Below are 26441 nucleotides of genomic sequence, written 5' to 3'. Positions count from 1 at the left end.
CTGCTGGGCACAGGCCTCCTCTCAGATCAAGAGGGCAAGAGCAAGAGGGAGATTCAAGTGCATATTTTCTTAATAATAGATTGAGCAAAGGATGGATCATATTCGTAGTTCCAATTATCTAATTGCAAGCATCTGCTCAGACTTCTTTTGAAACACAATCCATCCGATCAATAGTAATAATTCAGCTGCAGATTATTCTGCATTAAAACTGCAAAATTTGCTGCGACATTACTGCGAGGAGTTTTGTTTGTTAACGAGCGTCCACGTAAGCGAAACCACTATTTGTCGCTCAAACACAATACATGGGGTCCATTCTGAAAGCGGAACCGTTGTTTGTCATGTTTTTCAGAAATTCATTATTTTATTTTTTCATGGATAGGGGGAAAACGAGCAAACAGATCGCCTGATGGTAAACGATTACCGTCGCCCATTGACACCTGCAACACCAGAAGAGTCACAAGTGCGTTGCCGGCCTTTTAAGTAGGAATATGCTCTTTTTTTGAAGGCTTGAAGGTCATATCGGTCCGGGAATACAGCAAGTGACAGTTCATTGCAGAGTTTTGCTGTGCGAGGCAGGAAATTTCTGGAAAAACGCACGCAAAATTCGTTGGCACTTGGCAGCCGACTATTCGAGTCGCTTTTCGATGTATGCGGTTCAGAGAGAGAAGCTGGAGAAGGGCAGAGAGAGAGAGAGAGAGAGAGAGAGAGAAATCACGACCGATGTCGCCCTCTTACCCAAGGCGTAGGTATCGCTCAAAAAACCAAGAATTTTACTGGATAATAATACCTTTACATCCCTTAACGATAAATATTGATTAACAAGGAGCTCAATTTCTCAAAGCAAAAATTAAACACATGTTCAATTCCTTTGACGTTTGATTTTTGCTATGAGAAATTCCGCTCCTTGGTGATTAAAAAATAGTAGCTACAGTCACCAGCACCAATATCTGACACAACAAGCGTGCATAAATATCTGATACGACTCTATTTCTAGGGCCAGAAGGACGTGTCAAATATTACAGTCAAGTGTAAAAATATGAACTTATTCATTTTCAAAAATAAGTACCACAGACTTACTTATTCCGACGTAATAAGGCCGTAGTAACATATTTTTGAGTGGTTCGAATAGATACTTATTTTTGCACTTGACTGTAGGTACAACTAGTGTGCTAAACAGTTGACTTTCTGTTCGAGCTCTCCTTGACAAAAAACCACGAATTAGTTTGAAAACGGGCATACCTCAGCTATTAATACGTGAGTTGTGAGTATCAAGTATTGTATCTTATTCTAATAATTAGTTCTTCTTCACAGAAACTTATGCCACCAATGAAGTTCGTAGAAAAGTAATTTTGGACATGTTTGAGTCCTTTTTTTTTGTGGTACAGTCAACTTGACATTTCTAGTACCAACAAAACCTTACATTATCGTCGACTCGTATAAAGTGCCACAATTATGTATCCCACTACGCTTCCTCCGAATGTACACTAACAAGTCTCTTTTATTATATATCGATATATTATGACCAATATAAGCAAACGTTCAATGTTCCAAAAAAAATTAACCAATATTTTTAAATTCAGAACAGGCCCTGTTCTACGAAGTCACACGGCGGCCAGGACATACAAAATACGCGTTCTTGAATCTACATAAGCACGACGACGTCTGTACATGCGTCAATGTGTGCGTAAGCTACACAGGGCTGACTATCGCAAAACCCTAGTACTATATAAGTACTACCAATGACATTTAAAGGTACTTAAATGTAGGTATGGCTTAGATATGTGCAATAAATGTAAAGTCGATGATAATGTAAGGTTTTGCTGCTACTAGAATTGTCACCGACCAAGGGTAAATAATTATGGCATGCGAAAAGTTACATCATTTTGGAAGATTAACATGGGAACATCTCTTTGTAGTTGACTGTACCTACTATAATATATTATAAGTAGGTATTATAACACAGTCAAAAGTCAAACTTAACTACAATGTTAGTTTTCCCAAATTTACCATCGAGACTTATCGCTTAGAACTCTTCGCCTGTTATCTACGGCTCGGCAGATCGATGTCGTATTTTTCAGGAATGGCCGCTCGGATATTTTCCCGCTTTGAAACTTGAAGTAATTTGAGCAGGTGCGGCGTTCCCACGGTTGAAAGCAAGCCGGGTGAAAGAGGCCGGTTTACCATTGTCTGACCACCGCAGCACACAGGGTAATAATGTGTTTCCAAATACTGTTTACCTTTCATACCCTTTTGGAAACGGTTGAGAGAACGTTTTAATAAGACACTAGCCACTTTAGCATCACTTCTGCTCGCGTATACCATTAGGTCTGGCACTTTGAAAGAAATTTCAGGTTTTAGAAAATTTCGGGGCTCATTTGGAATCACAATCGATTTCCCACTTCTTTCTGTCAAATGTTACATGATAAGGATAGAATAGAATAGAATCAACTTTATTGTTTAGCCGTGTTACATAGATGGTATTAAAATATTACAATTGTTAGGTTCCAACGGTTACCCATTTCGAGTGTACAATATTTAATTAAAACTAAAGATAGGTAACAAACAAAACCAATTAGAATTTATTTACATGTTTTAAGGCGAAAAGTCAAAAAAATCTTTTAAGGAATAGAAACTGTTTTTAATTAGCCATTTTTTTAAATTACGTTTAAATTTCATATCATGCAGCATTTTTAACTCATTAGGAAGCTGATTAAAAACTCGAATAGCACTAATAAATGTGCTTTTGCCATAAGTTTTATTTTTCACTAAAGAAAATGATAGATTATACCTATATTGAGTGCGTAAGTTAGCACGTAAGGAAGCTAGTGGTGTGAAGTAATTTAAGTTACTTTTTACAAAGTTACAGAGCTCGTAAATATAAATGCTTGTAAGTGTCAGGAAGCCTTGCTCTTTAAAAACATTTCGGAGTGATTGTTTGTTGTTCATGCGAAAGATAATTCTCAAACACTTTTTCTGCAAAATAAAAAGGATATAAGAAGACGGAGAATGCGATCACAAGACAATGTTCGACAATGCGGCCACTGGCTAGGAAGATGTAAAAATCAAGAGAAGAGGCTTTTGTCTTGCAGAGGGAGTGGGACACAGATATAGGCTAAGAATCATCATCATCAGCCTACAGCAGTCCACTGCTGGACATAGGCCTTTTCTATGGCGCGCCACAGAACTCTGTCTTCAGCCCCTCACACCGTCCGTCCACCGTGCCTCAGGACGCCCTACACTACGTTTTCTCGTCCGTCTACATTCGAGGACTCGTCTGTTCCACCGTTCATCGGTCCTGCGACAGACGTGGCCAGCCCAACGCCACTTCTTCTAGGCTAAAGATAATAATAACTAAACCGTGAGCATTTTGTAAAATTACACCTTGTTCATTTGCTTTGTAAGAAGCAAACTTCTAGGGGTGGCCAACCGGTCGACCAAAAGTAGGAAAGTCAAGTAATATTGGTATCTAGATTAAAAATTTAGACCGATAGCAAAACGGCATTGTATGAAGTCTTTTTTATTATCATATTTGTATCGATCAGAAAAATTGTGATTTACCGAACTCAACTTCCTGTTATTACTTTTCTTACTCCGTTCATGTTCAAAGCCGTGAGGCATTTGGGGTAGTTTTGATAAAAAGGGGTTTCATTTAAAATGCTCAATAAAAAGCATCGCTCTTTTAGAATTTGAAATAGTATATATTGTATATATTGTTGAAGCAAATATTGTAAATAAAAACTTAATACTTTATTCGTGTGCCCAATGCTTTCAGTCGCACGAGTCAAATATGACTCATGATCAGTCTTATTTCTGATCGCTGATAATGTAATGTCAAAAACACTACGTATATCATCTGGTCAGTTTAACTTGGCGTATTGCTGTAACTCTGTATACTGCGCCCTGCGCCCATGTTTTCTATAGTCCAGCCCAAACTAATACGCCTGTTAACTGGACGGGGTTTAATTTCATACAAATGCTTTGTTCTTGAAATAATAAACCTTAATTTTCAAGTAAATGACGGAGAATTTGTAATATTCTGAGTACTTTTATAAGGCTCGGCGCTAAGTTAATATTCTTTATACACGCACATAGATTTAATTAGTGTTCTTTATGTTTCGCTCACAATACGACACTTAGCACCATTCCCTTTTATTATATTAGTTATATATGTTTGACTTTTTAGAGTAAGGAATTTTTTAAGTTTTGATAATACAATATAAATCTTTCGGGTTATTAGAGCCCACGGTGTATGGATAAGCCTAAAAATATACTTGCAAACTACAGCATTTGACAATAATTATAGTGACCAAAAACGTATTTATGCTAGTAATAATGCGATGAATACGTACACAGCTACTACATATACAGCTCGGTGGAAGGTGAGTAGGTAAATTTAATAGTATCCTTCTAATGTTATAAACAGGGATCGTGAAATGCGAGCAAAACGGATTGAAATGACGTATGACAATTATGACAACTTCACTTTAATGAATTTTGCTTGAAATTTAACAGGTTTCCTGTCCTATGAGGCAAAGGGTATGTATTATAAGACCGACAAATCATAATACCTACAGTTGAAATGTCGACGCATAACACATCGAAATTCAGAATACCGAATGTACAAAATACCGACAACCGATACACCGAAGGTCGAAATATCTATTTTTAAATGACCGAAAGTACAAAATCCCGAAAATGGGGTATGTATTATAATACCGAAAAATCATATTACCTACAGTTGAAATATCGATACTTAACAAATCGAAATTCAGAATACCGAAAGTACAAAATACCGAAAGTAAAAAAAGTTTGATATGTAGTCTGTCTGTCTGTCTGTTACGCTTTCACGCCTAAACCGCTGAACCGATTTTGATGAAATTTGGTACAGAGATAGAATAGACCTTGGGAAAGAAATTTATTGCTAAAGGCTTTAGGGTTGATGTTAGGTTTTTTTTCGTCGCACGAAATATTGCTTTATTGAATAAATCTAAAATTTGTTTACTTTAAATTATCTGTTAGGTATGAACTACATTTAGATAGCCAGATGAATTTAAAATGACTGTGAATCGGGGACCTATAAACGGCATTTCGGGATTTTCATAACATTTTACTTATCATTGGGGTACGTTTTATGGAGATTTAACTTTTCTGAATTTTTTACATTTCGGGACTTTGACCATAGGTCTTTCAAACCGTTTACTACAGACCGGACGGCAAAAGTGCCTCCATTTTTTACTTAATGGGGCACATTTAGATTAAATAATGAGTTATTTCTTGAAAATAATACAAATATTACGTACTTATTATATTATAATATGTATATGAAATGCCGTCTTATTATAATCCTACCCTCCTAACTTACAATAAAGGACGTATGGTGTCAAGAGTTACTTTAGAATTAAGTACTTTGGGGAGGGTAAAATACACGCTGAAAATGTGGCTTATAAAGAACATGGATGGATGAATATTGGAAGTGTTTATATTTATGCAATGTTTTTAAGTAGATTATTTTCAGTAACGCGTAGTTTCTATGTGCTATTATTGGCAAAATAGGTATAAATAAATAAAATACTTGTTACTATTCCACGCGGACGAAGTCGCGGGCAAAAGCTAGTAGTCTATATTTCAACGCTCGGAGTAGAGACATGAAATTGAGCACGGTTCTTTGTCACGCAACACGAATGAAATCCACATTTTTGGCAATTCCCACGGTTTTAAATCAAACAGCTGGCAAACGAGCAGGCGGGTCACCTGATGGTAAGTGATAACCGCCGCCCATGAACACCTACAGCATTATTAGGTCTGCGGGTGCGTTGCCGGCCTTGCCGCCTTTTGAAGGTACCTAAATCATCTAGCAAGAAGAAAAACAACCCCAGCAGTGAGTCCATTCCATATTTTACACGTAGATTTTAGCGAAATTACGGAATTTCTATTCAACTGTTAAACTTGGTGCTACTTGAAGTCGCGGATAAATGCTAGTCCCACTTAGGGTTGCCAGATCCCCAAACTTAATAGCCGGACACAACATCCAGTTTAGCTGTACCTTTAGGCAAAAAGGCCGGACGCCGTAAATTATTAAGGCTTCGCTCGCGTCGAATTTTTTCCTCGTTTTTTTTTCGTTATAATATATTATATCTATACCAAATTTCATCTAAATCGGTTCAGCGGTTTGAGTGTGAAGCGGTAACAGGCAGGCAGACCGACAGGCGTACGTGGGCGTACGGTACGGGGCAGAAACGACGACGCGCCACCGCTCGCTCAAACGACCATGTGACTGGTCAAAATGTGAAAGCCTAGGAAAAGCCGGACAAGCCGGACACCGTTTAATTTGGCCGGACACGCACTGAAAAAGCCTAACTATGTCCGGCTTTATCCGGACGCCTAGCAACCCTAGTCCCACTAATAGTATATAACACCACTAATATTATTAGGTATCTAATACCTTTAAGCGAGCAATTCTTGTAAATATATATATTTCGGGGATCTCGAAAACGGCTCCAACGATTTCATTGAAATTTGGAATGTAGGGGTTTTCGGGGATGAAAAATCGATCTAGCTTGGTCTTATCTCTGGAAAAACGCTTGGTACCGAGTTTTAGCCCGAGCGGAGCTCGGTCACCCAGATATTTATATCTATGTGAAAATGAAATGAAAATGAAAATGTTTATTATGTAACAAACACGAAATACAATTAGCAGTGCCCGGCGGACCCCAAACTAGGCTGAGCCTGTATCTTGGGACCCACGGAAACACGAACATCGCAAACGTTCCGCTAGAGGCGCTGTTCGTGTTTCCAAATAAATTGAGATTTTAACGCGAACGCGATCGAGACGTATTTTCTAACCGAAAACTTACACTAAGGGTACAGAAAATGATTCAAAAGCTGGAATTAACACGGCTAAACAATAAAGTTTATTCTATTCTATAAATGAAAAAGTTTGCAGGTCTGTTTGTTTGTTACCTGCTCACGTCTAAACCGCTGAACCGATTTAGATGAAATTCGGTGTACAGATAGTCTGAGTCTCGGGGAAGAACATAGGATATTTTGAATCCCCAAAATTTTCTTTGTCCCCGCGGGATAGCGATAAACGAATTCAACGCGGACGGAGTTGCGGGCAACAGCACAAATAAAAGTTAATGAAAACGTCTGAATCAGTTTGTGAAAATATATAAGGTGTTTTCAAACGCCTACTCGCATTTTCCCACTTAACCCCCTATTTAGGAAAGCACTAAATTTGCAACACTGCATTTCCTTACTCTTGGTTATTAAGGAGCACCGTCAAAGGAAAAAGAAAGAAATCTTCAAAAAAGATTCTGGAATCTTGGGAAGCTCGAAGTGCCCTCCACAAAGGGTAAGGTCGATGGGTTTCCTTTCTGTTGTTTCGTTATTGTAGCGGGCTTGACTTGTAAATTAATATTATATAGGTGATATTGGTTTTTAGGGCTGGGCTGCGTGAATAAATTTAATATTTCCGGGCCACTTTATTTAAGGTTTTACTTGTACTAATACTTATTCTGTGGTTTTGCTAAGTGTTGATAGAGGGTATTTAGTTATTTAAATCGAGGTGTCAGTTCAGTTCAATTGCAACGGAATTCCAGCTTTTGAATCATCATCCCAGCCTATATACGTCCCACTGCTGGGCACAGGCCTCTCAGAATGAGAGGGCTTGAGCCGTAGTTCTCACGCGAGCCCAGTGCGGATTGGGAACTTCACACACACCATTGAATTGCTTCGCAGGTATGTGCAGGTTTCCTCACGATATTTTCCTTCCTTTACCGTACAGCTCGTGGTAAATTTCAAATGTAAATCCGCACATGATTTTCGAAAAACTCAGAGGTGCGAGCCGGGGTTTGAACCCACGTTCCTTTGCTTGAGAGCTTTTGAATATTAGCTTTTTTTTTATTGACTTAAATTAGCTTATGTTCAAATTGTTTCTGACACAATATTTTCACAGACACATGTAAACATACCGTAATTTAAATAATTAAGTACCGAAACCGGTCACCACGTTACAGGCCCAGCCTAGTGTGGGACCAACAGATATTTGTAACCCTATTGTATGTGTTGTTTCTTGTAATAAACAATTTTTTTTTTAATAGGGTTGCGTAAATTATTCAGCGTTGATTGATTGATGAAACTCCTTTTTAAGTACCTTTTCATGTGCTATATCGCAGTAAACGAGTCATTTTATAATTTCAATACCCTATGCGTAGGTATTACAAATGCAAAAAAGTAGTATGTGTGTGTGTTCGTTACTCTTTTCCGCGGCGGCGCAAAACTTGTTATATCGATAAGCTAGATAGATCTCAGGAATAACTGTTAGGCTTTTTAACTCTTTTTTGCTGGAGCAGATTCTTTATTTTTTTTGCCAGCAGTACATTGGGCAATGAATAGATGGCAGCACACGCCAGTAATTGGCGCACGAAAGTGTTAATAAAGTTCGGTTGTCGTCACTGGCCCCCCGTTCGCGAACTTTGACGCCTTTAATTTTGCCGTTCTTTATTTGATTGCCAAAAAAAAAGACGTGTCCAATATTTTTTGATAATCTAACTGATGGTCTAAAGTCGTAGAATAATATTATTTACCCAGGAAACTAGGCAATGAGGGGCGCACGGAGGCGAAATTTCGCTAGATGGGATGGGATGAGGTCCGTTTGACGTTTGACGTTTGCTCGTGATTGGTTAAATAACTAAATGAGCCAATCGCGAGCAAACGTCAAACGTGAAACGGAACTCACGATACTAACGCCATCTAGCGATATTTCACCTCTGTGAAAACCCTCATTGTGATAAAACATTAACCCCCTTATTCATAAAACATAACAAGCCTATGTGAACTAACAAATGCTTTGTCCCTTTCTAACAAATACAAATGTCGAAGTGACAGGTAAGGACAAACGAATTTTAGGTTTGATTGTCGTTTATGAATAAGGGGGTAAATATTTCTTCTTCTCTTTAAAGATATGGCTTTTCTGTCCTAATTAATAGGACAATTTCGCCAGTGTCACGGTAAACTGTATTTGAGACGTTGTACGGTGATTGTAGTTTTTGCAACTTGATAGTAAAATTCCAGAAACCACGTGGAGACAACTTGCGCATTAAAAAATGCCAGACACAAGAGCAATATAGATTTTTGTGATCACTGTTCACTGTTAAGGTTAATCGCCGCATAAAACACTATCAAAATTATACTTCAACTAGCCAAAGAAACAGAAATAGCAAAATTAGATATTATCTACATCCGCCATGTTCGAATGCTACAAATTGAATCCGGGGTAAATATTTAAAGTCTACAATATAAGTATACTCCTTGGTGACAATAAGTATAACTAGGTCAATCGTTTATTTACATAAGATGGCGGCTACGATTCATCACGATTTCCAGAGCCCAATTGCGTCCCGTCGTAATTTTTCACTCCACATTTCGACAAATCGCTGTTTGTTGGCCAAATATTTGTTTTGTGAGGCTGTAATTGGTTGGCATCGGCGGAGTCGAGAGACAAAAGGAAATCGCCCAGAAACTGAAATTTGACAAACATTTGTGTGCAAATGTTTGCCGGACGGATTGGGCTGGTAAACAGGTGATTGAGATCTCGGCAAAATGTTTTAGAGATTGCACCGTGACACCGTTATTACGTTACGTAGTAACTATTAAGTAATCTGTGTGCGTGGGCCAGGTAAGTAGTTCCAACAATCGAAAAATCGCAACCTTTTTTTAACCTCCGACGCAAAAATTGTTTTGGCCATTCTCAGTGATCCGTGCATTGCGTAATTGTCGTTTCCATTTGTTTTCTTCAAATATGAATTGATACAATCAGACTAAGTGCACAGATCTGGAAAAAGGATGAGTCTAATTATCGTGTCACTTGTGTGGAAAAACGACACGGTAATTAGAAATGCACAGATAAATGAGAATGACCGTTTTAAGTTTGACGTGTCAGGGTGTCTGTTTGTGACATCAGTACAGTACATCACAGTAAATTTAATTTAAAACCGAATTATTTTTCCCTTCGCTAAATATTGTCTGTATCATATCAAATATATCCCAAATATACCTTAAATTACCGCATTCATTTCTAAGGTCTAGGTACGTAGGTCTAGGTACGTAGTTTATTAATTATATAAAAGCTGCCCTCTTGTATAAATATTGCTGTGCCCAACAGGGTCCATGATGATCACATAATCTCTTTGTAACATCTGTAACCATACATTGTGGAAAAGCAATAACATATTGAGTATTGAGTACCTATTGTCAAATTCAATAGTTTGAGCTAACGATTCGAAATATATTTAGATAAGGAAGATTATCTTGCGGAAATGGCACCCTTTGAAATTGCTTCCTACTGGGTCTTCAAAGAGTGAAGTACAGAGCTTATTAATATATTTGCTTTGTTCGATTAGAACAGAACGCAATTCTAAGAGCGCCCGAAGCGATATCAAACAAATACTCGTACACATTTTCAGAGATGCTGCCTTTAATTTAGCATTAATTTGCCTTGGTATAAATTTAACTAGCTTTTATTTAACTTGCCCTATGGGTCATGGTGGGTTGCCAGTGTGCAGGGAGGCTCCAATAGAGAGATCTCTCTCCAGGCAGGTGTTATGCCTGGGGACCGAAGTCCGAAGGAAGAGCGACGGAACTTGTATATATGCGACCGCGTTGAGAAACTTCGATAGCGCGATGTAGAACATGGTCGGGGTTTCTATTGTTGTTCACTAGATGGCGCTAGGAGTCGCTACATCAGCCCCCCTTTTTAGACCGGAGGTCGGTGTGGAGTGCGGTGCAGTCTGTCCACATGACGATGTGGGCGCTTGCAGGTGCCAGTTGCTTGAGTGTGTTGCTCGGAGCCTTGTTGGCGAGCGTTGAGTTGAGTTGCGTTGAGCTGCGTAGCTGTGGGTGAGCCGTGTTGAGCTGCGTGGCGTGAGCTGCGGTGAGCTGCGTTGAGTTGAGGTTGTCACACTGGTGCACGGTGCGGTTAGTCTGGCCTGCTGTGAGACCGCGTCTTCGTCTTGGATGTCGTCGAAGGCTGCGTTTGTGTCCATTGTCGGGGTCACCAATGTGGGGGGAGGCTCCAGTAGAGAGATCTCACTCCAGGCAGGTGTTATGCCTGGGGACCGAAGTCCGAAGGAAGAGCGTCGGAACTTGTGTATATGCGACCGCGTTGAGAAACTTCGCTAGCGCGATGTAGAACATGGTCGGAGTTTCTATTGTTGTTCACTAGATGGCGCTAGGAGTCGCTACACCAGTATGGGTTAAATCTTGGAAGGTGAATTCAACCCACTTCCAGAAGTCAGATTGACTTGAAGGGCTGAGGTACTTTGTCTTGTAATTCAAATCTTCACTTATCTTCACTTGTTCCAATCGTTTATTTCACTTTTGACAGCTCGAGTACTAATTAGAATAGTGATGCCTGTCTGCGCTACCGATTGAATTTCTTTTAACAATCGATTTTATTCATGAGTGATATTGAAAGGAGAGTAAAGGCTGGTAACGTAGTGAATGGAGCGTTGCACACCTTTATGAATAGCCAGAGGGGTGCTGGTACCAACACTCATGTATGGAAGTGAATGTTGGGTGTGGCAGCAAAGGCATCAGAGTAGAATAAATGCGGTAGAAATGAGTATGTTAGGTGGGAAATCGAGTGACTGAATTAGAAATAGTGCGATAAGGGAACGCTGTGGTGTAAATGAAGATAGTCACACGGATTTAGAAAGGGATGCTTGGATGGTTTGGGCATGTTGAGAGAATGAATGAAAACAGATTAAAAATAGTATTACAGTGCCTATTTTAGTTGTTTTTAATTCCATTTATTATTTTTAAATGATTTTGATATAAAATATAATCACAATAATTTTAAATGTATGTTTTATTTATAAAATCGATTTACTTCAAAACGATTTTTATAGTCTATGGTCATTCATTATGAATGGCACATCACTAAGTAAGCGGTGCCATGTACTGAAAATTATGGTAAAACTTCACGTGCGTGATCTGTCAAAAGTTAAATAAACGACTAGAACGACAATAGTATCTTATGCATCGTCATAATAGATAAACATAAAAAATAGTTGCCAGCTATATTTTCTGAAATAAAAATAATATGGTAAGCTCGTTTGTGAATTGAAAATATTTCTAGTAGGAGTTTCAGTTACGATAATCATTAGTAGGTCTGTAAGTATTCGTAGTAGTCCAATATCGTTATCATCATCATAAAAAGCTGTAGGACGTCCTCTGTTGAACATTTAGGACCTATAGCCGTGAGCGCCGGCGTTAGAATGTTGTCCTCCCTCTCCCCTCGTTGACGCCGTAGAAACAGGCTGAGGGATAATACCAGAAGAAGGACAGCTGCGGCTTCTTGGCAACCGTACCTATACTGCGCTCGCCATCTCGTGGCGAGTATTGGCAACTCCCCCCATTAATGTCTTTATTGTCATGGCAATTTATTTACAACTTTTAGATTAAAATCCATTCCTAAATCCCACTAAAAAGTTAACGGTTTCGGCTAACACACTTTATTTATATTTGTTTGCTAAATCTTTTTGTCTAATTCTCGAGCCGTCGCCTCGCGTTTCAGACGAGACTTCTTAAGTCTTGGCCCAAGTCTCGAGGCTTTACGATATTAATCCTTACTTTACTATATTCTTACCGTTTAGCTCGACATGTTAATCGACATTCACATTACACTGTGCATAAGTCTGTCTGTCTGTTACTTCTTCACGCTTAAACCACTGAACCTATTTATATTAAATTTGGTATGAAGGTTAGGTTAGCTAGTTTACGTGCGCGGCTTGGTTCCCGTGAGAGAACAAAAATAAGGCTTTCCCTGAGAGAATTTAAAAAATCCTTTCTAAACCCACTATCGATCCATCTCCGCAACATCTCCGTTTCATCACCGTACGGTCAGACGTAAGCCCCGATTCTATCTTTATATTGTTAATATTCTGACCATTCGCACAAAGAGCCCCCCCCCCCCACCAGCTCGATAGGCAGACCCTGGAACAGACCCACGCACGCCTAAGACTCGCTTCCTCTAATGAAGTCGCTCTCGCTGGCTCCTATGCCTTGTTCCTAACCATTAAGCCCCTGTGAAATTCAAACATTGAGTTTTACAAAGAACGCCGACGGATCTCAACTAGTGATGGGACTACATTACACCGTCCCGAATTTTCAGTGTTTTGATTTCCAAATTCACATGAATTTAACGTTCCGAAAATGATTTCGGTGGATGAATAAATACATTCGTAAAAGGCTTTTAGGGCTCGATCTTTGAGGGTTTTGCGGAATATTAATAATGCTTTAAAGTTGGATTATGGAACTGATGTTTGTTAACACGAAAAGTAGTAGCAGAGCTCGCTAAAACTATAAAGAGATTACACTAAAGCGACTGAAAGTCATAGCGGATCCAGCTTTACTGATCATAATGTTATGGTAACATTCTAGTTATTTTTTCACAAATAAAACGTCGAAATTTATTTAAGTATTGTAAAATAATATTAATCAATTTCCTCTTTTAAATAAATAAATAAATATCATGGGACACTTTACACCAATTGACCTAGTCCCAAACTAAGCAAAGCTTGTACTATATGGATACTAGGCAACGGATAAACATACTTTTACAGATAAATACATAAGTACTTAAATACATATTAAACATCCAAGACCCGAGCACAAACATTCTTATTATTTATATTCATACAAATATCGAACCCGGCAACATACAAAGTTTTGTTGCACAAAGATATTTACATACTTTTCTTAAAAACAATAAATCTAGAAAAATAACTAGGCAAGTACCTACTGTTGTCCTATGCCCATGCAGGTACTCCTAAAGTTTGTATTTGTTTGTGTTTAAACGTTGAGTAAAGTTTGCTGTCTTAATTATTTACCTATTTTGTATTTTTTTTAAAATCGTTTCAATATTTTCACGCTTTCACTCTGCAAGTCTCATTTTGACATACCTACGATACAATACATAAACGTGAAATATATTTTGAAGAGGTTCCATCCTGGCATTTAGTTTTGTTGAATGTATATCCAATGAGGATCGCTAGATGGAGTTAGTAGCGCGAAGTCCGTAGAATTGAATACGATATACTCACGACACTCAAATGGTCTGTTGTTTATCTTTCTATTTATTTGCTGAATTATAAATCTTAATAATGTGTTGAAGGCTTAAGGGGTTTTTCTTGATATAAATAATAATAAGACGTTTTTGCGAGTATTGTATTTCGGGTTTACAAAATGTTAGGGTCAAACACAGCTAAAGAGAAGCAAGAACGTCGCGTGTCGCTTGTCGTATGTATGAGTATGTAGATGACCATTGACAATTGAGAGGAGCGGCGTAAGTGGAGGTGGTTGGAGTACCTAACGGTAAAGATATTTCCGCCCCCGACCCCGCACTGTCCTAGCAGATCGCAGCCGCAACATCCCTACTAATATTATAAAATGCGAAAGTGTGTGTGTTTGTATGTTTATCCGTCTTTCACGTCGCAACGGTGCGATGGATCAACGTGATTTTTGGCATAGAGATAGTTTATGGGCCAGAGAGTAACATATATAGGCTACTTTTTATCCCGGAAAAATGCAGAGTTCCAGAGGGAACAGCGCGTGATAACCGAATCCCACGCGGGCGTAGCCGCGGGCTAAAGATAGTAATGTATAATTGTATTACAACTTAAAGTATCGTATATTGTAAATTAATGAAATTTTACTGCAGATTTTAGGTACGTATCTAATACTATTAAAAACTAGCGCCACCTAGCCTGTCACAGAAGCCCTCATTCAATAACTCTAAGTATATTAAAAAAAGAATAAACGTCACTATCAATTCGTAGAATTAAAGGGCTTACGGGAGATTGAAAGTTGATGCGGACGGGGTGGGGATTACTCCGGGATTAGTCCCGCGTCCCGGTCCCGGGGATCCCGGAACTCTTGAGAGATTATAAGAAATGAATCAAACTCCGCCGTATATTGAATTTCAGCGGGGCCGGGGAGACATGAAGCCAAGTTCGTTTAGCTTGTGGAATTGTTAGGTAACATTGAAGATGATCGAGTAGGTACAAGTTGATTCACAAGAACTGTCACGAATGATTTGAATGGGTGAATGATAATGGCTATGTGTGCATCACAGTATAATGTACCAGCGTCAGAATGTTGTCCCCCCTCTCCTCCCGTGGGCGCCTTCGAAACCGGCTGAGGGATATCTAATACCGGAAGAGAGGCAGCAGCGTCTTCTTGGAAACCTTAGATCTATCTATACGCTGTTCAACCCGGTTGCCAAGCGTGGCGAGTATTTGCATTTACATGCCACCCCCGCCGGTTCATTTAATAAATGTTAATCGTGTTACAAGAAGTGTTACGTATCAGTTTACAAAATTTTAGAAGGTTCATGTATAAGAATGGCATTCAGTCAGACAGTGACAAGTGCCATACTTTCGTTCAATTCATTCGTGCTTGGTTTTTTGGAGTCTTTTTGTATTTTTAATTTCAACTCCAAATTTGTTACTTTTACTCCAAAAAACCAATCATAATTTGATTGCTTAGTAGCGACATCTCTTGTCTGGGTGAGCGGTTAGTTCCGAAAGAATGTGATGTCTCTCGACGAAACATAGATGTCGCTAGTGCTTAAGTAGCGTAGTAGAAATAAGCAACCTGAGATATGTATGCATGGGATAAATTCGAGTCTAGATTCCTGTCCAGCGGTGGTGTAGGGGTTATAGCTCGCAGCACGGATTGCTGAGGACCTGGGTTCGATTCCCAGCGCTGGTCTCTTTTTCTGGTTTTTCTGTGCATCCATGTCTCAGGTTGTATTTTCAATTCATTCGTACCAGCTCTTATGAATCGGCGACTTATCTAGACTTTAAAAACGTCGTCTCATGTATGATCCATTAGGCCTGGCGACTACCACTGGTCCTATGTTGAAATTCTGGGATTTAACGAAATTCCATGGGTATTCATTTAAGGCACATGCACACGTGCCGTGAAATATTTTTGCCTCTTAGTTGAAAATTATAGTTACTTATAAGCAATCCGTCTCAAATACTTACAGTTTTTTTACAGTCCATCGTTGTAAACTTAATTATCATGTAAACCGTAAAAACTTGGCCACGGCACTCCATGCGGATTCTTGATACGTCGTTATCTGGAGCCAAGTCCATTATATTAGGACCCGGTCTATATTGAATGATACTCGACTGAATGGATCGCATTGATTCGCCCTAATGAAAATAGTTGGGCGCTGAAAGGGTTGGCCCTTTTTGAACGGGTTTTGCGGTATTTGAAGGGTTGAGGTTTTACAGGGTGGATTTTTTTGGTAAAACATTTTATAGTTAAGTTAAACGAAAGTAATTGTTTTACTTGTTTGTGAGGAAATACATATTAATATTAAAAATAACGTATAGTATTTGATAACATACTGAAATGAATCAATGTGTTTAGGCTACCACAGCTAACTCCATTGTTAATATTGTGTAACAGATAAATGTGTTTATTTATTAAGACAAAACAAACAGAGACGGCTGCACAGATATTTTTCACAGAGTGGTGGTATGAATTAGTGGTGAAACAGGGAGGTTACTACGAAATTCGAAAATCGAAGTTCGTATCGTACCGTGCCTCTCACTCTCGTACCTATAAATAATATAAGCGGCAGCGGGATGGTACGATACGAACTTCGATTTTCGAATTTCGGAGTAGCCCTCCTGGTCCTTAGTCTGTAAGTACCTGTTTTATAATAAATAATAATAATTTAACGTTTATTTCAGGCTCTAGTCTACTTTATGAACCGCTTATTATTGTGTAATATAATAAATAAAGAGTCCTTGTATTATTGTCTGACACGAATCCGTGCAAAATTGAAGACTGTCTTTTTCTATTATAACTAAAATAAAATTATTTTTTTACCTCCCGCATGCAAAAGGTTAAACATAACGCTTACACTCATCTCTATATTTAACCGGTTCAAATTCGAGACAAGCTGGGAATCCCGACTGAATCAATAAGTCAAACTGGGCTGCACTAAACTTAGATCTAGATTAACCGTTGACGAGGCTATTTGGTTCGGGCGGGAGACGGGTTATTTCAACCAGTCTAGTAATTACTTCGGTTTAGTAAATTCTGATTTACAGAGATTGCAGTTTAACTGTGCTATCTTTGGGTATTGCTGTGAAGAGTTTTACAGCTTTATGGTCTGAAATAAGTTAATCAGTATATTAAAATACGCACACAAACATCACGCCTGTATTCCCAAATGGGGTAGGCACCGCTAACCGCTTACCGCTTCTGAGCCAACTAACTTGTATAATAACTATACTTAATATTATTTTTCGTCTCAATAACTAATACTTGACTTACTAAAAATACAGCTTTAAATAGAAAGTAAGTAAAAAAAAACAATATTTTTATGGGTTCTGACCGATGACCGATAATGAAACTATAATATTATAGTTACTCATATGTCGCTACGGCAGGTAGTATAATATAGTTGATTGAGAGGTGTCACTCTACCAACTAGTACCATAGTCGACTACCAACCTAGACAACAAATTCCAACGTTATTTTATTACATTTCAACTTAAAACTAACGAAAAACACCAATCGTTACTAATCACGATTATAAAACCCCCAAAGCTCCGATAAGTTATTAAATAAATCTGTTTTACTTATTTATTTTTAACTTCCGTTTTTCGGAACGACCATCGGTACCACGTTTTCTCACTCAGAACTCGCTTAGACACACATATCTATGGATGCGTACTCACCGACGCAGGGGTTATGGTTGACGACAGCGAAGATCCGGTCGCATCGCTTCTTCATGTGGGTGTTGGGGCAGATGCAGCCGAAAAGTGGGGACAAACGTAGCCCCGCCCATGCCTCGCGACAAGCCTCGCTGTCAAGTCAATTAGACAAATTAGGTACATTGTTATGGTTGGATGTTTGGGATATACACATACAGGGTGGGAAATACTTTTATTCGTGAAATTAGAAACCAAGCTGACAAAGTGGTAAAATTTTACTTCGGAAATATTTTTTTTGGGTTATTTCCATACTTTACGTTCGTTTCCCAAAAGTAGCATTTTGGTGCTTTATTACTTTTTCCTTTCCAGTGTCGAGATGTTTTTTTTTTCAACTTAGTAAACCCAAAGTGTGGAGTATCGTAGATAGGTACCTATTTCGAAGTCATTGCGGGTTTTCACAGATTATTTTTTGATTTAGGGATATCTTTACAAAATATCAATCTTTAAAGTTCTTATTTTTTAAAAGTCAAGTGGAAAAAATTAAATGTGAAAAAGTCGTAAACGTCGTACATAATTATAACGAATTTGAAAGAAAAACTATCACAGCTTAGTAGGCTTTCCCAGTTAACGAGTAATAGTCGGTCAAAACTTAATATTGGGCAACTATTTGTCGCTTTAGCGATAGTACGAAACACACATTTTATGCATGTGCGAGCCTGAAACGAACTAGCTCGATTTTTTTAGTAACTAAGAATTAAACTTCAAATAAAATATAACCTACCCAACAAAAATTTAAAAAACCCCCGACATTGTCACTTCAAAGTTCAATATCTCAATAACGACTGAACTGATTTTGATAAAACACGTCTAAGAACCATCGCTAGAAACCCAGCTTTCAAATAAAAAAGACATACAGATACACACATAGCGGTCACTTATAACACCCCTCTTTTTGCGCCAGGATTAAAAATAAGTGAATCCTTGGAATACAATTTGTCGTCTTCAATATTCGGACACCACAAGGGCGGATCCAGGACCCCTGAGCTCTGAACTAGATCTAAGACAAAAGTAGATTTTTTCTAAAGTCATTGATTTTAATAAAAATATTTTTTCACTTATGTTGTTTTATAATAAATGTTTTATTTTTTTATTTTTGGAAAATAAATAGATTTTGACCATTGGGACCTCCCCTGGCTATGGACCTCGATCCGCCCTTGAGACACCACTTTCTTCGGGAGTCATCCACACTAGAACAAAGCTGTATTTATCAACTCGATACATATTCCACCATTTGAATTAACCTTGCAGAAACTCAAACAAAGGGGTATAAATTAAAATGGGGTATTATTTTGAGCTGATTTACTCTTGGTCTAGGAATGCGCTAGATTTATCCACCCTGTATGTCTTGATGTCTGACGAAGGTGGCATGGTTTGCGTGCGTGATATTTTTGTTTTGAGTGGTGGGAGTGGCATTGCAGTAAATGTGATGTCATCTGTAACTATTGATAGTATATGATCATCATCATCTGGGGGTGTGGTGGGACTGCACCATACCACCGTTGCTGTAGTGAGCTACGGTTATTACGTAGGTTAGGTTAGTTAGGCAGCTTTTTATTCCTGAAGAGCAAAACGCCCTGAAATAGGTCGATTTTTTTTAAGTTTCTCAAATCCAGCTACTTTTGGTGCTGACTCTACAACTTACAAATATAGGTAAGTACCTAAATCATTAATCACTGTGTCAAATATCATTATAGTCTCGCGAAAACATTCATTATTATCATTATCGTTTTAAACTTTTGTAATTCTCACTCATAGTCAAAATACCTAAACGGGACTTATCACGCTATTTTTACACGAGTAATAATGGTAATAATGGTAATGGTAATGGTCTACTCGTGACCACGGCAACTGTAACGTTGCCGAAACGTCGAGGTAAATATTACTCGTGTAAAAATAGCGTGTTAAGTCCCGTTTATGGTATTTTGACTATTATCTTTATCATCATCATCCCAGCCTATACATAATACGTCCCATGGCAGGCTTCCTCTCAGAATGGGCTTAGGCCGTAGTTCCCATCCCACGCAGCCCTAGTACGGATTGGGAAGTTCACACCTTTGAATTGCTTCACAGGTTTGTGCAGGACCGTAAAACTTGTGGTAATTTTCAAATGTACATGAATTTCGGAAATCTCAGAAATGCGAGCCGGGATTTGAACCCACGATCTTCTGCTTGAGAGGCCCTAGGTGAAACCACTAGGCCACCACTGCTTACTTGATTAGTACATAATTATGGATAGAAAAATAATTACACGTGGAAGCTCGGTAGGGCCCTGGTGTGGGACGCTACATGCGTTGATACTTTCGTTCTGTCCCACATCCAGGCAACTAGTTCACAAGCCGGCGCTGCGGCTGATCAGGCCCAACTCCTCAAGCGCCGCAAGTACTCCTCTTTATTAAAAGATTACGAGTTTGCGGCGCTTGCTGTTGAGACTCTAGGGCCTTGGTCAGCCGATATGAAGTGTTTCATAAAGGCCCTTTCTTCCCGGTTGATCGACACATCTGGGGACCCAAGAGCTGGTACGTATTTGTCCCAGCGGATCGCACTTGCGGTCCAAAGGGGTAATGCGGCCAGCATCATGGGAACTCTGCCACAGGCAGATCTATTGGACGGGGTGTTCTTTTTATATTTTTTTTTATAGTAACTTATAGATATATTTAGTTAATGAACTAAAAGAATTTCCTTGCTCACCCGCGACCTTACGATAGCTAAGCTTATGCAAAATATGCGTGTTCATGCAGTTCCTCCACCTCCACACTTAAAACGGTGGTTGTGGTTCGTTAGTCTAACAACTGGTAGCATGGTGTACGGTTGTGTCACTCTGAAGATGAACTCTGGTTGAGTTCGAAACGCGTCAGTGTAGTGTGGTGGTGGTGATAGATGGGTTTGTGTGATTTATGTGTGTTCTTACAGTGTGGAGGTGGAGGAACTGCATGAACACGCCATAATTTAAGACCTTACGCCTGATTCGTTTCTTTGTCTTCTTATTATTATTTTATTTAACTTAATCTATATTTAACATTAAACCATTACACATTTGTAGTATACTCTCCATTACCTTAAGTCGGGTTTTCACAATGCGATATTTCGAATAATATTAAGCCAAAAATTTTGTGGACGTCCGGACTCCACGGACCTAATGTTCTACATACAATAATCTCTCACGTTTAATATCTTTACGCCGTCACCATAATTTCAATACTTGCTCAGTATGCATGGCACGAAACTAAATCTCTCATACTATCCAAGATTATGCGAGGAACTATCGCCGTCTCACTCCTAACAGGCGAAGCTTACACAAACTTGTTTGACCCAGTGTTGTTTCTAGCTTACGAGCAAGTCGTGTGCAGAGCTTTTGCTCAAATATGAGCGTCTAGGTTTCTTGAGTGCGCATACAGACTGAGCAAACAGAAAGTATCTAGGTAGCTAATACTACACTGCTATATGCTATGTATATGCTGCGTTTCTACCAGAATATGTGCGAGGATGTGTTATGATTGGTTTTTTAGCCCACAGCCTACTGAGGCTACTGAGTATCGAGGCAGTCTTGCCCATGATCCATATGTCCATGTCCAATGCGCTGTAGAAGTCCGGCAGCCCCATCACCATCCTGAAGCCTTTGTTATAATATCTATTGTACCTGAAGGACGCTGATAGACCGCTGCGTGTTGCTAACCTGATGCACGTCTAATGTTTACTCCAAATTTGTTAAAAAAAACTAAGATGAAATTAAAATGATTCCCTGTAAAAACTACACGTAGCGCAGATACGCGGTATTTATGGTGGTAGATAAGCGCAGTGCACTATTCACGACGACGTATAACAGAACCCGTATATTCGTTTTATATTAACTAAGAACGCTCATATTAGTCGCGGATTGTATGTCACACTCTAAACTAATTAAAAAAAACGCATAGAATAGGGCAGTGCTTCTATTTCGTCCTTACCGGTCCTCCATACGGCATTCACCATCGCGAATCTTGCAGGCGTTCTTGAAGCGGTCGAAGAGCACCGAACAGGACTTTTCGTTGTGGCAGACGCTCAGGGCGTAGGTGCAGGTCGGTAGGGTCTCGACGGGGTAAGGGTCCTTCTCTGTAATTATAAATTTAAGATCTTAGCTTGGGAAATGGATGGTAAGGAGCAATAGAGAGAGTTACTGTGCGACGTCGAATCAGAAATAAAGAGGTCTGCAGAAGAAGCAGAGTAGTAGTAGAAGTAGCCATTCACCTTACGAGTATGCATGTTTAAAGTTCTACGTAAAGACAGGAACAGAAGACAGACAGAACAAGACAGTCTAACAGGAAGTCTCGGAAGGAGTTCCATTCAGGGTCGACGTTGGGTTCGTGGCAGAGAAAGGTTGGTTTATAAATAAACGCCTACAGGATTCATGGCATCTGGCATTATCTGGCAACACTCGCTGGCGTCAAAAATAAACAGAACAGATGAGTCACTGCGGTTGCGTTATCCTATAAATTTCTTACCCTTCTTCATGACGAACACGCAGGGATGGTCGAACAGGAAGTCGCGGAAAGAGTTACATTCAGGGTCGACGTTGGGTTCGCGGCAGAGGCAGGTCGGCTTGAAGAACGGGAACGCTTGCAGGGTCCGCAGAGCCGCCTGGCACTTCGTCACCGTCACCGTCGAGCATGCCACTGCAACAATGGGGTTTCTTGTTTTACAAGAACTAACGTAATCATGTAACGAATGTTCGATTTTCAACTTATCCAATATGTTTTTCAGTGTCAAAAGTACGCAATTACTATTTACATTTTGATATACTTTTTTATGAAACTTAAGAAACTGTTTTAGATTGTTAGGTGGGTTAAAATCCGTGTCAAAACAAGGGCTATCTTTTTGTATTTTTTTTTAAATCAGCAGAATATGTGCTCATTAAAACAGATGAGACTAGAATTCAGTACTTTTTTTAGTTCCCGCATACGAGGGGTTAATTTACCTAACCACCTTAAAGAAGTTGAAAAGGCTACGACACTTTCATTTCAAGTTCAATATCTCAAGAAATGCTAAACCAATCCATTAGCTTAAGTACCATCTGAGGCATTGTCTAATGCGCAGACGCTAGCGATCGCATTCACCGTCTCTTTCTACTCTCATCCAATCCCGTTTGACAGAATGAAATGGTGAAAACGATTACGATTCCGGTTTGTTAGATAGGCCTCTGAGGCCGTATTGTCTAACGTCTCTGACGCTCGCGATCGCAATCAAATGACAGCTTTTGTATGCGAAACATTAGGCAATACGGTCTCTGGTCATAATTTAATGACTGAGATCAATGATCAGTCGCAGGTATCCAAAAAAAATAGCCAAAATAGCTCAATATTTTAATACGAAGCAAATGCGATACAACGACATTCAAACTTTATCATCAACCTTCGATTTCATTAATCTCGTTTTAAATCGTGTGCAGTACGTACTTACTTGAACTTTTTCAACCCCTTTTTTCGGGATTTTAAAATCATAATCATAACGACGACCTCCTAAAGCCCACACTACTGACGAGGGTAAATGCTTAAATTCTCGAACGCCCTAATTTGCCCAGCCTCAGCCGTGATATATTAGCGGACATTTTTCATCCCAAATCTTTTGTGCATTCTCCTTCAATTTGCCGCGACGGTGATTTATTCTGTTTGAAGTAAGAATGACTTTGTTATAATTATAATTGTGCTATCATTTTTTTATAGAATACTAGTCTATGCACACGGCTTCGCTCGTGTGACTCATTATAGTTTATCAGTTCAGTTGATATTTCGGGATTTTACTAAATTCCCGGGAAATCCCGAAAATAATTTATTCGCTATTCGCAAAAACAGTGTTACAGTACATAATTACACGTATTAACAAAAAAATAAAACATAAAAAAAATAAAAGCAAGTTTTTGCGAAGTCGTGAAACAGTCCCAGCTCAGCATAGTGTGTATGCTATGCAATATCTTTTGACTCCAATTTAAATTAAGTATAGTAATTAAAAAATGTGTTTGTTCGATTTATATTTAAAAAACACGCTATATTTTTAATAGTTTTTAGTATTCAACACAATGTCAATTGTTTTGAAAATAAATTGAATTTAATTGTTAACTAGCGATTTCAACTAAATATAATTAATTAATTATGGGCATTACGTATCTGAACATCGAAAATTGAAATATCGATGGTGAAAATTAAAATATCGACGGCCAAAATATCGAACCTACCTAACCAACGCTACTTTAGATATTTTGACCGTCGGCTTTTTAACGTTAGACATATTATATGATATTTATTTATTATTATTTATTATTTTTCGATATTCAGCCCGAAGGCGAAGCGTTGGCAGGCCTCCCACCATGTGGACTGACGACATCGTGAGAGTTGTGGGAAACCGGTGGATGCAAGTGGCGAGTTGCGTTCATTGTCGCGTTCTAAGGGGAGGCCTTTGTTCAGCAGTGGACGCGTTCCGGCTGATGATGATGATGATATTCAGATACGTCCCCTTAATTATATCAATCACATGACATCACATGTAACTAAGTAACTACCTAACTTATATCTGGCTAAAATTGTAATATACCTACTTTAAAAAAACACCACAACAACAAATCAACAAAAAAATACAGGGTTGTTCTGTCAAATTAACCTCCAATTTTATAATGTTTAAAAATATTTCGTAATTTTAAAGCCACTGTATAGCCACCAGTCCAAGCACCGTTAATAGCCACTTCGTATTAGCTTATAGTACCCGGGCGACCGAGCTTTGCTCGTGCTAAAACTCGGTACCAAGCGTTTTCCCAGAGATAAGACCAAGCTAGATCGATTTTACATCTCTGGAAACCCCTACATACCAAATTTCATCGAAATTGTTGGAGCCGTTTCCGAGATCCCCGAAATATAATATATTTATAAAGGTATTAGATAGTAGATGTTTGTATATTCATGTCTGTAAAGCAGTAGTCTAATATTGGCCAAAAGTGTATAGTTATATACCTATCTGAGAGAGAGAGAGAGAGAGAGAGAGAGAGAAACATTTATTTACACATATATCTGTCATTATTGTATCGTTTTTGTCAAACTTAAAACCTAAAATTGCTAAAAGTGGCTCCGAAGCGGTAACGTTTCGTGTGCTCTGCCTACCCCAGTTGGGAATACAGGCGAGATGTTTGTGTGTGTAGTGTGTGTATAGTTAATTCAACGTACATTCAGCGGTGACATTAACTGGATCACACCGGTTATATTAAAGGATATAGCAGATAATTACCGACGCAGCTGAGAGCTAAATTGTATGCTCAAACCACATAGCGTGCTGTATAAGTGATTTAGGGTTGCTTCATGCGGTAAAGAGGCTTTAATAAAGTAATACCTACGTGTGCGTGTGTGTGTGTGTGTGTGTGTGTGTGTGCGTGCGTGTGTGTGTGTGTGTGTGTGTGTGTGTGTGTGTGTATGTGTTATGATATGGTTTTTTGTACGGTCTGATATTTTATTTTTAACGTCAGAAAATGTCGTGTTTCACACAGGAAAATTAAAAACATTTTTTTTTATCATATAATTTAATAACTTGTAGGCATGTTCCAACTCTTACGTTAGATAATTTCTCTAGCCTCACGACATAAAAAACTTTTTAACAAAAAATTGAACCGCCGAAAAAACCGAAAAGCAAAATATAAGTAATAAACCTTTTTCTCCTTTCTCTCCTATTTAACCTTTTTTTTTTATTCGACTGGATGGCAAACGAGCAAGTGGGTCTCCTGATGGTAAGAGATCACCACCGCCCATAAACATCTGCAAAATATTTCAGATGCGTTGCCAACCTAGAGGCCTAAGATGGGATACCTCAAGTGCCAGTAATTTCACCGGCTGTCTTACTCTCCACGCCGAAACACAACAGTGCAAGCACTGCTGCTTCACGGCAGGATTGGCGAGCAAGATGGTGGTAGCAATCCGGGCGGACCTTGCACAAGGTCCTGCCACCTGGAAAACCTTAATCTAGGTACTAGTTTGAAGTCGGTGCCTTAGCACGAGCCAGGAGGAGTGATAGAAGCCCATCAGGTAGACGACTATAGGTCCACTCCTAAGTGATAGGCGAAATCTTTTATCGTGTTTCGACATTATCGTTTTTGGCTGGACTACATGATTTCGGTGGAATATTATTTAAGTCACATTGCTATTAGGCTGCGTTTCCACCAGAGACGTGAGAGGATGTGTCGTGAGAATAGAAACGTCATTTCATTACCTATCTTATGGTGGTAAATGAAGCGTTTCTATTGGGTCATGAAAAACACATTCCTCTCCTCGCAACACCGCACATCCTGTAAAAAACTGTCATAAAAAAATATATTTATTTTCGCAATTTTTTTTTTGTCAACACAAAAAAGTGCAAATATTAACACTGTTGGCCGCAGGCGCACGCGTGTCGGTGCGGGTGAAAACCGTCATAAGCTATTATGCGACACTGTATCACATACTTTATTTGTACAAAACAGTCGTAAGATAGAATATGACTTTTTTATGTAACGATATTTTTCTGATACTGAATGTAAATAAGAGTCATATCACAGGTTATGTCAATTTTTTATAGTTCAGAATGTGAAGAACTGTCATAACATAGGTATGACTTATTTCAGTTAATAAAAAAAAATATGATAATGTATGACGACAC

At 38.9% G+C, this 26441-nt stretch overlaps 2 protein-coding genes across 5 annotated transcripts in view; both read right to left on the bottom strand.

Annotated features, from left to right (window-relative positions):
• Gfrl (Glial cell line-derived neurotrophic family receptor-like) overlaps positions 1-26441 on the bottom strand; it is a 305325-nt gene that overhangs the window by 20741 nt on the left and 258143 nt on the right. For all 4 annotated transcript variants that reach the window (XM_074102667.1, XM_074102670.1, XM_074102671.1 and 1 more), the window contains exons 5-7: positions 22277-22447; positions 21743-21887; positions 17763-17890 (exon numbers count right to left, since the gene is read on the bottom strand). In XM_074102667.1, the coding sequence (XP_073958768.1) occupies positions 17763-17890; positions 21743-21887; positions 22277-22447 (444 nt within the window). The remainder of the gene's footprint in view (positions 1-17762; positions 17891-21742; positions 21888-22276; positions 22448-26441) is intronic.
• Positions 1-26441, bottom strand: part of LOC141438735 (polyamine-transporting ATPase 13A3-like) — a 426124-nt gene that overhangs the window by 375580 nt on the left and 24103 nt on the right. The window lies entirely within an intron of this gene.

The sequence above is a fragment of the Choristoneura fumiferana genome, chromosome 19 (assembly GCF_025370935.1).
Source record: "Choristoneura fumiferana chromosome 19, NRCan_CFum_1, whole genome shotgun sequence".
In the NCBI taxonomy this organism is placed as follows: Eukaryota; Metazoa; Arthropoda; class Insecta; order Lepidoptera; family Tortricidae; genus Choristoneura; species Choristoneura fumiferana.
This window is presented reverse-complemented; position numbering and strand designations above follow the sequence as displayed.